The 13,208-nt window shown below is 32.2% G+C and overlaps 2 protein-coding genes across 2 annotated transcripts; both read right to left on the bottom strand.

The window, feature by feature from the left end:
* Nucleotides 1-171: 171 nt before the first annotated feature.
* Nucleotides 172-4,734, bottom strand: LOC145319671 (corepressor of RBPJ and splicing regulator). Its single transcript, XM_080161956.1, has 7 exons — nucleotides 4,576-4,734; nucleotides 3,891-3,979; nucleotides 2,910-3,061; nucleotides 2,534-2,645; nucleotides 2,118-2,195; nucleotides 1,265-1,353; nucleotides 172-841 (listed from the first exon to the last, which is right to left on the bottom strand). Exons 1-7 carry the CDS (start codon nucleotides 4,716-4,718, stop codon nucleotides 389-391), a joined length of 1,116 nt encoding a protein of 371 aa, XP_080018082.1. The 5' UTR covers nucleotides 4,719-4,734; the 3' UTR covers nucleotides 172-388.
* LOC145319676 (phosducin-like protein 1) lies at nucleotides 4,728-10,354 on the bottom strand. Its single transcript, XM_080161961.1, has 7 exons — nucleotides 10,127-10,354; nucleotides 9,662-9,844; nucleotides 9,143-9,295; nucleotides 8,922-9,021; nucleotides 8,513-8,594; nucleotides 8,111-8,209; nucleotides 4,728-7,207 (listed from the first exon to the last, which is right to left on the bottom strand). Exons 1-7 carry the CDS (start codon nucleotides 10,295-10,297, stop codon nucleotides 7,144-7,146), a joined length of 852 nt encoding a protein of 283 aa, XP_080018087.1. The 5' UTR covers nucleotides 10,298-10,354; the 3' UTR covers nucleotides 4,728-7,143.
* Nucleotides 10,355-13,208: the final 2,854 nt, after the last annotated feature.

Below are 13,208 nucleotides of genomic sequence, written 5' to 3'. Positions count from 1 at the left end.
GATTAGGTGGATTAATTAAAACAATTTTAAGATTAAAATTTAGATTATTTACATGAAAAAAATATTCTTACAAAATAACAAATTAGATAGGTACATATTTTTTTTCATTTCAAAGTTTTTTTGTTGAATTTTATTTAAGAATGTACATTGTAGGTACATATTACCATAAACTGAAGTTATTTTCTTTATTAACGAATAAAAACAGGAAAAATATAAATGAAAACTATCAAAATTACATTTAGATATAAAGAACTAGGTATTATTCTATTTCTAAAAGATTAGAAATTAAAACAAAACAGTTTATCTTTTTTTTCTTCACTTATAAACAAAATATACTATTATTCAATTAATTATTTTCCCTGCTGACCGGCCTTTCCCTCCTCTTATCTCAGCTCCTCCTTCTCTCCTTTCTTCCCCTACTGCTACGTGATCTCTCCCGTCTCCTTCCTTCCCGACTGTCAGATCGGTCACGCCGACGCTCTCTCCTATCTTCCCGACTATCAGACCTGTCTCTCCGCCGTTCTTTTCTTTCTTCCCGACTATCCGAACGATCTCGCCGCCGTTCTTTCCGGGCGGCGTCACGACTATCGGATCTATCTCTGCGCCTTCTTTCAGTGTTTCTTTCTTCATCTCTCTTAGTGTCATTTTTCTTGGCGGATTTCTTGTCCTCGTCTTTGGGGGATTTTTTGTCATGGTGGTGGTGGACAGTTGCGCCCCTCTCTTCCCATTCCTCCTCCTCGCTCTCTGACTTGCTGCGCCCCTTTTTCTTGTCCTTTTTGCTCTTTTTCTTGTCTTTCTTCTCCATTTTCTTAAGTTTTTTCAGCAACTTCTTTTTTTCTTCCTAAAATTAAAAACATGAATTAAACAAAAAGATGATAGAAAAAACCCAAAGGGGCGAATATTCTACACAAGATTAATTTTTTTCCCCGGCTGCAAAATATGTCATTTCCCCCATAGTATATTTCCTAAGTAGGGAGAAAAAGGAAAAATGTTTTCAGTAATTAATTTGCTTATTTTACTCATTTTTAACCCCTCTCACATATCTTTCTAGTTTTTTTTTCCCAAGAAGGGAAAAAAATGAGAAAAAATATCTTCACTAGGTAGGTACTCTTTAATTTCATTTTTTTCGCACATTTTTTATTTTTCTCCCCCTTTAGCAGTGTAACCCAGGTAGAATATATACCCTTTAGAAAAAAAATGTTCAAACAACATATCTTATTATAATCCGTCATCATTGTTGCTTCAAAATCCTTATAAAAATTACCTTGCTCATATTTTTAAGCATCTCTACCCTATCAACACCTCTCTCTTCCTCTACTAAGGAGTGACTGCCACCAGCTTTACTGCTTCCTGGAAATAGATAACTATAGAAACAGTAGCTCTTACACAATAGCATTAGTAAAATAACAGCGTGTACCAACAACGAAGTTAATTCGGGGAAAAAAATCACGAAACTCGTGTTTTTCAGCTGTCGTTAGGGGGGCAACACATAATAAAACTGACGACCTTTTTATCTGACCCCAAATATTATTAAGATTTATTTCGCTGTTGGTTATACCTTATATTACCGGTATGTAAATTATAATCCATTACATTGAGAAAGGGCAAAATTTATTTCTTTCGTATTTTTTTTTTTAATAACAAATCAAGCAGATAACAACATTAAACTAGACTTTCTACTTTTAAAAGAATGATATTAAAAAACGATATGTATTTCAAGGTTATTTCTTTACTTCACAAAAACTGGAATCTTTTAGTTTAAATAAAAGATTATTCAGACATTTTTAAATTTCTTCCTGAAAAACCCAAACTTGTAAAAAAAAAAAAAGGGGGGGGGGATTTTAATGCAACCATCTCGTAATCAATGATTTCCAACTTTTTGTTCAATTTAGGGAAAATAGACCTACCAAGGATTACTCATGAAGAATTTCAGATCGAAATTCGAATTCCAAGTGCAATTTAATTATTGATTACGAGATGGTTGCATTAAACCCCCCCCCCCCCTCATAAATATGCTCCATGTTTTTTGTTTTATTTTATTGCTGCGCTACTTATAGACATAATTGTCCTTTTGCTTAATGATCAATGATTATTATTAATGGTTATCTATTTTCCTGCTTCTTTGTCAATATCCCAAGTGCTGTAGCGCATGGCCAAACCATCTGCGCGCATCTCATTCAGCAAACGAGCCTGATTTTGTCGGATACTTAAAAAAAAGTCTTCAAAATTGCAGGAACCTACGTTCTGATCCTCATTCAAATTTGGTTATTGTAGTTTTTAAATAAGAAAGATAAGAAGACACATATTTTTTTTTTTTGGGGGGGGGGGGGCGTGGAAGCGATTTCTCTGGGAGTGTGGAGGTAATCTCTCACAAAATAGTTGTAAACCTAACCCTGGACCTATAAGAAGCTTCATTGCAAAGGAGGACTATATCGGTTCATCAGTTAACGAGATCCATCGGAATAACTAAATATAGACAGATAATCATCCTGTTAATTTTAAAAATTATAGTTTTTGAGCATCCGCTCCTGATCAACATTCTGGATAGGGGCGTCGTGATCCAAACTTTTTCCGTACAATGCGCATCTCTTATCCGTGTTCATGTGACCGTATTTTCCACATTTTATGCACTTGGCCTGGCATACCTAAATACAAATATATACATTAGATGGTATCAGGGATCTAAAGGGATAAGACAATGGATGAAAAATTGATGTAATTGTACAACCAAATGATGATACCTACACAAAATTTCTCTCTTTTTTTATAAATTAGAATACTATTATTGTTTGAAACGATAGGAAACTCAACTTAATAATTCAACCAATCAAAATTCATTAAAAGTCTCCAAAGTTGTTAACTAATAAGTTATTACTCCTAATTAGTTTGTTTAAACAGATTTGTTTTACCTGGATACCGAAGGGCTGTTCATTAAACTCATCTCCCTTCTGTAGGTATGACTCCTTGGGTGCATGGCCCCAGGTACGCTGCCACTCAAACTTGTACTCTGGCTCCTTACCGTCCTCGTCCTCCGCGTCCTTCTCACCAATCTTCTTTACACCTTGGCAAAATAAGAATAGTTATTTATCGTATCGTATTATAAACAGCTTTCGCGGATTATAACCAGTTTTGTTAGTCACGAGGGTCCGAAGGCCCGAGCTTTCACGACCCGAAATGAAGATCCCCCAGAGCTAACAATATTTATTTTGTTTAAACTAAAGAATTTTTTTTTGATAATTTTTTTCTATGGGCCATATCTATTCGAGGGCTGACATAATCCTCGCTAAATAGCATAAATCGTGCCTAGGATCAATATTAGATTTATAGAATATTTGTTTACAACATCTATTTATACAGAAATCCAACTACCTACATACTTAATAGGGTTGGGCCGGATACTTTTTTGGCCAGATACCGGATACCGGATATCCGACTGATTTCAAGTGCCGGATATCCGGTAACCGGCCTGATATCCGGCCAACGCCGGAGATCCGGCAAATATCCGGTTATCCGGCCAAATTACCGGATATCCGGCCGGATAACCGGCCAAATTACCAGATATTAAAGTAGTAAAAAAAAAATTTCTTCAGAAATCTTATATAAATTTACATAAAGTTGAACTTATTCAGAAAAAATGTTCTTCTAGCTTCAATAATAAAATTATAGCCATTTAAAATTTTAAAAAGCTGAGATTTTTGGTGTAAAGTATAAAAAATTATAGAGCCGGATATCCGGCCGGATAGTTTCAATATCCGGTATCCGGCCGGATATTGAAAATGGCCGGATATCCGGCCACACCGGATATCCGGCCCAACCCTAATACTTAAGTGAATTATTTAATTATAACAATATGATCACAATCAGGAAAATTTATTTTTAATCATTCTCACCTGGCGGGGGTTCATACATAAAGTTGAGCTCGAGTCTTTCTTTGCTCTCCTTCGACAACAAAGCTTTGTTCTGATACAATTCCTGCTCCCTACAAATAAAAATTGTGTTCAAAATTGAGTTGTTTAAAATGCTCAAAACATCTTTTTTTAACAAGATTAGCTCTCGTAAAAACTTACTCCTTTTAAATTGAAAAATGTCTCGTTTCAAGTAAATTGATAATTTTGAATATCCAAAATAACAAGAACTAAGATACACCAATCTCTCAGTGTTGCAGATATCCTACTATTTTCTTAAAACAGGTAAACATCACAGAATACAATGAAGTTATTAGTAGCGAAGCAATTCTATAATTTGAAATGTCCGTCCGTATGTATGTCTGTCTGTCTGAAACGTTTTGGGGGAAACATGATTTTCTTGGCTCCTATAAAAGATAAAAGGCTGAAACTTCTTGTCAACATTCCAATCAATATGGAGCATAATTAAGAAGAAAATATTAACAGCGGTCGCGATTTCTCTGGGGAGGGTGGTGGTAAACTGTCCAAAATAGTTATAATCCTTCCCAGGACCTATGAGAAGCTACCCTGTCAAGGAGAACAATATCAGTTCAGTGGTTAGCGAGACAGACACCCTTTTACTGTATTATAAGGATTATATGTCAATAATCTTTCTTTCTACTTATATTACCTGTCATACTGTCTGCGAAGGTCATCCTGTGCTTTTTTCTCCACCTCTGACTTCTTCTGTGCAATCCAAACCCTTTTCAAGTTATCCGCTGATGCAGGATGGAAGAATTTCTTGCACATGTAGTTGTTGAATCCCTTTCCCATTTTGGTAGATTTTTATTTCTCTCTATAAAAAGTGGTGAATTTTGAGGATTTTTTAGTAAATGCTGAGATCATTACAATGGCAAAATGATATTTATAAAGCTTACATACAACATAGTATTATAATCAGTTTTAGAGATAAGTATAAAGCTTTTATTAAGTGGTCAGTTTACATGTCTGGAGCAAAATATATTTAAAACAGCTGGACTGATTAATTTAGGATTATCTAGGAAACGTTTTACAGGGCTTTAGTTTTTGACCATTTAAAAATTGTGTAAAAAAGAGCTTGATATGTAAAATTAATAAATTTTTAATGCTATTTGTATGTGCTTCAACTAACATAAAAAAAAAACTACAGGAAAAATGTAATACTTAAATATGATATTATCTAACAAAAAAAAAAAAAAAATAAGTCAACAATACAACACAAAATCAAATACTGTTTTTTTTAAACTGCGAACCAAAAAAATAGGCAAATCTGAATTTGCAGAATAGCAGGTTTAATATTCATTTAGGATTATTTTACTGTAAATATAAAATGTAGATGCATCTTTTGGTTACAAGTTTCCACCGTTAATTTTTTATTAATCAGCACCAATGAAGCACAAGATCTCAAAAACAGCATTTTGGGTAAAAACTGGTGAACCAAAAAGATATGCAAATCCAAAACAAATCCATTGAAAACGATTTTTTTGCACTTTTCTTCTGTTTTAAAGATTGATTCTAATAAATCAACAATTTTTTAAGGGATTTATGCATTAATTGTTATGAAATGTAGTGTAAGGTAGAAATTAATGATTTTTTAAAATAAGAAATATTAGAAAAAAAGAAATTCGACCCCTATCACTTTAGAGGACAGTTGCTGACCTCCAGTCTTATGGATGAAGCTAAATACATATTAAAAATAATAATTACTCCCAAAAGTATACAAAAATGATTTTTAATGTGATAAAAAAATCCATTTTAAAATCTTGATTTTGAGGATGATGGCCTTTAAGATGCTCCTATGGGTAGTGATGGTGAGCCAAATGTTATCAAAGTGCATGACCATGATGACAACTTATATATTGAACTATGGTCCTATTTTTGTATTCATAGCAGCCTCCAGTCAAGCAGTATTAAAAAAGAAAAAAATTGCAATTTTAATTACTTCAATGCACAAGGTAAATACTGTCGTTTTAAGAAGATGTTTATATTTCTTGTCGGCTGGCTCCAGTGGAGATTGCTATGACTACCAAAAATGGTACATAGGTTGATAGACAAGTTGTTGTAATGGGCATGTACTTAGATAAAATTTGGCTCACCATCATCACCAATAGGAGCATCTGAAAGGACATCATCCTCAAAATCAGGATTTTAAAATGTTTTTTTTTAACACATTAAAAAGCATTTTTGTTTACTTTTCAGGGTAATTTTTATCTTTAACATGTATTAAGCTACATCCATTAAACTGGAGGTCAGCTGCTGACCTCTAAAGTGATAGGGGATGAATTTCTTTTTTTCTAATATTTCTTATTTAAAAAATCATTATTTTCTACCTTATACTACATTTCATAATAATTATTGCATAAATCCCTTAAAAAATTGTGAATTTATCAGAGTCAATCTTTAAAACAGAAGAAAAGTGCAAAAAAATCGTTTTTCCATTGATTTGTTTTGGATTTGCATATCTTTTTGGTTCACTAGTTTTTACCCAAAATGCTGTTTTTGAGATCTTGTGCTTCATTGGTGCTGATTAATAAAAAATCAACGGTGGACACTTGTAACAAAAAGATGCATCTACATATTATATTTACAGTAAATTCGTCCCAAATGAATAATGAAGCTGCCATTTTGAAAATTCGGATTTGCCTATTTTTTTGGTTCGCAGTTTATATTACCTGAACAATAGATTTTTCTTCTAAATGTTAGAAGAAAATCTTTAAAACAATGCGAATCAGAAATACTACGTGCAAATTTTAATACAATTACAAATAACAAAACATTTCCGAGGGCGGGGTTGTGACTATTTATCTGGTAGTCAAGGTATAAAATAAAAAAACATCCTACCTAGAGAACAAAAAAATAAAAATTTCAAAATGATTAAATCAATATCTTGTTGATTACAAATAATTTTACACTAAATGCTTTTAGATTTAAAAATAAGCTTGACACTTAAATATTAAATTAAAAATATTATCTTTCTGTAAGATCCTACCTTGACTTACGAGATCTCTATAATAATCACCCTTCCCTTACTTACAAATTAAGAAAATAAAAGCATAATAAGAAACTTAAAAATTGAGATAAGTTATATTCTTTTTTTGGCACTATTTGTAACAAAAATAAAGAAAATGAAAAAGTACATCACTGGTAAAAAGACGACATTTTACTTTTAAGTACATTATTTACAATTTAAACAACATATCTAAAATTATTACTGTATATATTAATCACTATCACTATCATTGCTATTGTTTCTAGCGCTTAACTGAGCAGCAGGTCCCCTGATATAACAAATCCTTAATAATATTTTCAAATTTCAACGAAGAAAAAACTAATGATTTTGCTGTGGTCCCAATATGCAGTAGGAAGAAATGTTTTTATAAATAGTTATAGTAGGTATATGCATCTAATAAAGTATTTTTTTCCCCGACTTTTTTTAAATTCAAGTAGTGCAGTTGCAATAATTATGCCTTTTGGTGAAAAAATACTTGTGTTAAAATTTTAACCATTTTGGACAAGTATTATGCCCAGTAATTTCACTTTGAAATTTTGACGCCCCCCTCATGGGAGTCAAAAAAATCATTGCATCAGAACTATGGCTTCATGGTACTCCCTGAATAGGTCTTGAGAAGTAGAATCAGGAATTTTCAAAATATCTCGTTTCTAGCCTGAGAAAAGTTCAAAAAACCTCTAAAAATTGGCCAATTTTAAAAAATAGCGTTTTTTTAGGGTTTTTTTTTGAACTTTTCTCAAAATTCTCAGGCTAGGAACGAGATATTTTGAAAATTTCAAAAATTCCTAATTCTACTCCCCAAGACCTATTCAGGGAGCACCATGAAGCTATAGTTCTGATGCAATGATTTTTTGACCCCCATAAGGGAAAAAAATCCCCTAGCGTCCTAAAGTCCTGTAAATATCAAATATTTGCAACTAGCTGCTACTGCAGTCTGCGACCAACATCCATAGATTTTAGTTTTGAAAAAAAAGTTTTAAAAAGTCCGAGGGGTGGGGGTAGTGGTGTTAATTATTTTTAGGGATGATTATTCTTAATAAGCTAGGTTTTCTCAGCAGCTATGAAAGATAAAAAGAGGTCATATTTCCTAACGATTCCCCTAACTATATGGCATGTTAACTAAATGTAAGTCCGATTGCTCCTGGACTGTATTTTTTTTAAGGATTTGTCCCTGATAAGTTTCGGCATTTCTTCTTGACTAGGTAGGAGGGCATATTCTTTCAGAAATCCCTCCAAATCTGGGGCAAAAAAGTCTTCGCCCAGCTGGTCTGTTAACCTTGATAAATAGATAGATAATAAGAAATGGGACATAAAATGCAGGGATCTAAAGGGATAAGACAATGGTCTATTAATCTATGTACAACCCCAATGATGATACTCAAAATTACCCTTAAAGTAGATTACAATTAGTGGTTGAAACGGTAGGACAATCAACTTAATGAATCAAGCAATCAAAATTCAATAAAAGTACCCAAAGTTGTTGAGCCAACGAAAAAGAAAACGTTATTATAAAACTTTGGGGACTAGTGTAATAAACAGCCAATGTCCCCGTCCAATGGTTCAATAAATAATAACATACCTAACAAAACTTGAAATAAGTTGTCCACCTCTATAGACTAATAATGCCGGCACTCCTGACACTTTAAAATGTTTTGATAAACCTAAATGTAAAAAATCATGTAGGGCTATTATATATGAAGACAATCTTTAACGTCATTAATTAAAATAGGAACACGAAAAGAAAAAGAAGTTACGGTAGCTTTTCTCATATTTCTAGCGGCTCTAACCCTGCGGGGCATTACTAACATTTACCTAACCTAACCTATGAAAAGCTACTGTGAAACCCGCTACTTCATTTTCTATCCATAATCCAAAAATTATATACAAAGAAAAATGTATTGTTTTTACATGAGATATTACTATAGTTCAGGCTAAAACTAAAAATATTATGTTTTTTATAAAATATTCGCTCCAAAACAAAGTCTTGCCTGCAACTGAGCTATATATCTGGCAGAACTTGACTGTTGGATAATCTTTGGCAAGAACCTGGAGGCATCCACGCATAGCTTGGCATCCAGCTACCTCGTCCTGGAGAAATAACATAATCACATATTTTTGAACGCTTTCTAGGTGATTAATAATATTAGAAAAAATATCTACTCTAAAAAAGTAAAATTCATTAAGCAACAGAAAAATTCCTTTTTCCTACCTCATGTATAAGAATAAAAATGGTGCAAGTTTTCTCTTCATTGTCAATGGCATTCAGAAAGTGGAGGTCTGTTTCTAGGTGGACAACTTCTCCGTGCTTTTTGGTGGGAACAACTGTTGACATCATTTCTTGTAACCTTTTCTGCATATACTCCTAAAAAAACAGGGATTTAAAGGGATATGACAATGGTCGATAAATTGATGTTAAATGTTCATACCCATTGATAATACACAAAATTACCCCTTCTTTATATTACAATTAGTAGTTACACTCAACTAACAAAAATTCAATTAAAGTCCCTAAAGTTATTAAGCCAACGAATAAGAAAAAAAAATATTATAAAACTTTGGGGACTAGTGTTATATACAGCCCAATGTCCCCTACCTCACTGCCTAATTAGATTGATACCTAAGGCATTACCTAGTCAGAAAACAAAGAACACATTAACCACAAGAATTTTAAGTGATAAAACAATTTAATGCACATCCCCAATGATGATAAACAAAATAATGATACTACCTGCATAAATGCATCATTCAACAATTCATCCATTTCCTCCTCAATTTTCTGTTCGCGCGCTTTCTCCTCATCATCTTGGAGCGTGCTGCTACAGGACAAGTTGAGGCGCTTGGCGAGCGCCAACCTTTCAGCCTCTGCTTCTGCGCGTTTTTCTGATTCCAACTGTTTGTATCTTTGCCAATCCTAAATTGAAAAAATAATTAGTGCTTTCCTTTAAAGTGCCTGTTGGCAGAGTAGGTAGATTTTTTCCTATGCTAACCCCCACCGCGTATAGCAGTATTCAATATAACCTAACCTGAAGTAATACACAAGCAAACGAAAAACTAACCCTACCAATTCACAAGCAAAGTACCTACCTAATAATTTTGATTACATATTTATAATTTACAAATAAGAATTTTTTAGATCCTTTGAACTGTTTATTGAAATGTATTTTTTTTCATGGATAAAGTATGTTTATCCTACCTTTATAACACCCTTGGGCCCAGTATTTGGTCCTCCATCAATTTCGGGGGGAGGGAGCCCTTGGGGGTTATTGCCCCCACCCCCGCGGGGGTCCTCTTCTCCCTCATCCTCGCTGGAGGAACAATAGTAGTGCAGCTTCTCTCCGAGTAGTTTGTCGTCAAGAGTGGCCATTTTGATGTATATAAATAAAAAAAACCTTTCTGAAATAAGAGTAAGTTAACAATAAATCATCATAAGGACGGACATAAGCACTTAAAACCAACATACTTTTTACTTCCTCTATAACAACAAGCGTTTGATTCTAGAATTAATTTTGAATGTTTAATTGCTCCAATTAATTATCGATCTGGTAAACTAGAAAAAATCTGAAATTGTTTAATTTCACATTTACCATATGTTAGGATCGGCTATTTAAAGGTGTAATGATCACTAGTCAAAATCCAGGAAATCCCCAAATTGGCAAATATCATGAAAGAAAGGTCCGGAGCAATAATAAAAATCATTACAAATATCACATCTAGCTATATATATATATAGCTCTTCATTTCTAAAGTAAGGTTTTATATTACAGGTTGGTGTATAAAATACAAAAAATTAAATAACTTACAGAATGACCACTCCCCCCCCAAAAAAAAAATCTTGGATAGGGGGCAAAATGCCCAATTTAATTAATATTGAATTTATCTTAACATAAAATTTGAACAATTAAATTTTTCTTTAACTATACATAATATGTAATGAAATCTCTTCTTATTAACAAGAAATACATAATTTGAATTTGAATCATACGAAAAATTGTATGATAAAGATAATTACTGTAAAAATGTTTTTAAACCTAAAAAATATTTTTAATTTTAAATTACTTATATATGAAGTATTGTAAACATCTAAAGTTATTTTTGATTACTTTAAATATTATTTTTAATATTAATGCTGTATAAAATTAAGCCAATTTGCTTTAAAAAGCACTTTTTATTATCACAATACGTATTTTGCTTATTTTTTTTATCATCCAATGTTTTCATTGCATTGCGTTAGTTATATGTGGCCATGATTTAAAAAAATATTTTTATAAATTAATAAATTTAGTATCTTATGAGATATAAAAATGACAGAAACATTTATAGTTTATTTTGAGATATAAATTTTCTTAATTTTACCAAAAATGTTGTTTCTAATTTAGAGTAAAATTTACTATTTTTATTTTTGGCCCCCAAAAAGATAACTTGGCCACACGTTTATATCAGCTGTTTTTGAAACAGAGTTGACAACTTTTAATAATTTATTAACAGAGTTGTCAACTTTTGTATTTTTTTTCTTATTATTATAGAATAAGGATTTATTTTTTTATTGATTTTTGAAGACTGTATAATTATTGATTATGGTAAATCCATAGGTAGGGAGGAGATATTTAAATTACTATAAAACCCAAAGTTTTGCAACAACATGATCTTATTCGTTGGCTTAAAAACTTTGGGTAGTTTAATTGAATTGATCCAAAATTTTTAACCATTAATTTTAATTTACAGAAGGAATAGTTTGTTTGTCATCATTGGTGATGGCATTGGCCAGTGTGACATGTTATTAAAAATCATTAAAAATTCATCAAATTTTTCAACAAATATTGCAAAAATCACGCAACCTCTTTTTAAGAATACATATACGGTACAGAGAAAGAGTTTGGCACCCCTGTTATGCTACTATTTTGAATACTGGGGGTAGGGGGGGGGGGGGTTTAAAATTCAAGAATGTGAAGTTTCCTAAATGTATTATAATTTACCGACCATTGTCTTATCCCTTAATATCCCTGATTATAAAAATAATAAAATGCATTTATTATTGGCGGAAATTTGGCAACCCTGTTCTGCTATTATTTTTATATTATGAAAAGAAAACAGCTGATTGCAGAAAACTTGTGCAACAACAAGAATTACATTTCCATAATAATTTCCATAATTCCTACACAGACGTAAAGTTTAAAGTTTTGCTTATAGAAGATTTAAAATATAAAATAATTTTGTTTGCAGTTATTTTCATTCTATGTGATGTTAGATTATCATTTTTGACCTTATAGAATTTTTTGGTCATGTCTTATTTTTTTAGATACAGCGTTATAGTTAATTAAACCTTTAAAGGCCGGGATTTATATACGTGCACCGATCACTGTGTTTAATACTAGCGGCTACTCCCTTAGAGGCCTCTAGTTGCACTTTAAATGTTCTTCCATTTTAATTATGTCTATATTACGTCTCTATATACTTAAAATCGAGAATTTAATATTAAAAATATTTTAGATTTTTTGTAATATCTCTTGGGAGGGTGGTGGTAACCTCCCCCAAAATAATTATAAATATTTCCAGGACCTACGAGAAGCTACCCTGTTAAGGAGAACCCGGTCGGTTCAGCGGGTAGCGAGATTCTTTGGTACAAACATACAGATAAACATCGTTACTTTATTATAAGGATTTTAAGATGTTAGTCTAATCAATCCCCTAATTCCCTTCCCTCAAGTACATCTACAGGTATCAATCTGAGATCGAGAGAAAGCATATAACTTAACGGGCTGTTTTTATTACACTATTCCCCAAAGTTTTAACAATTACGTTTTCTTTAATTAAATATATTCCTTTTGATTGGTTGGTTAATTGAGTTGAGTCCACAAACGTTTTAACCACTAATTTTAATCTACAGATGGGGTAATTTTGTCAGTCATCAACTTATGGGCCATTTTCTTATCCCTTTAATTATCCCTGGGTATTGCTGGCCTAATTTTAAAGTGGTAAGATTTCTATAAGATCTCGCTAGCCACTCACTGCGGCCCTGCAGCGTAGTGTAGTGTATCTTTTGTAAACAACTTTATATAGTCAATGCGATATTTTGCCCAAATCCCGACAAAATTTATCCTTTTAGTAGGTGTTAAAAACATCATATCATTGGTCTTATTTAACATAAATTAATAATTTTTTTGCATAAATAATTTAATTATGGCCTCATTTATTGTTTTTTACAAAAAAAAATTAATATTTAATTTTTTTTGGGGCCATTGGAAGTCCTTAAATATAAGGTATTTTTGAGCGGTTAC

Source organism: Acartia tonsa, chromosome 5 (genome assembly GCF_053477335.1).
Source record: "Acartia tonsa isolate MP-2025a chromosome 5, ASM5347733v1, whole genome shotgun sequence".
NCBI classification, from domain to species: domain Eukaryota; kingdom Metazoa; phylum Arthropoda; class Copepoda; order Calanoida; family Acartiidae; genus Acartia; species Acartia tonsa.
The sequence above is the reverse complement of the archived record's forward strand: the minus strand, read 5'-3'. Positions and strand labels throughout refer to the sequence as shown.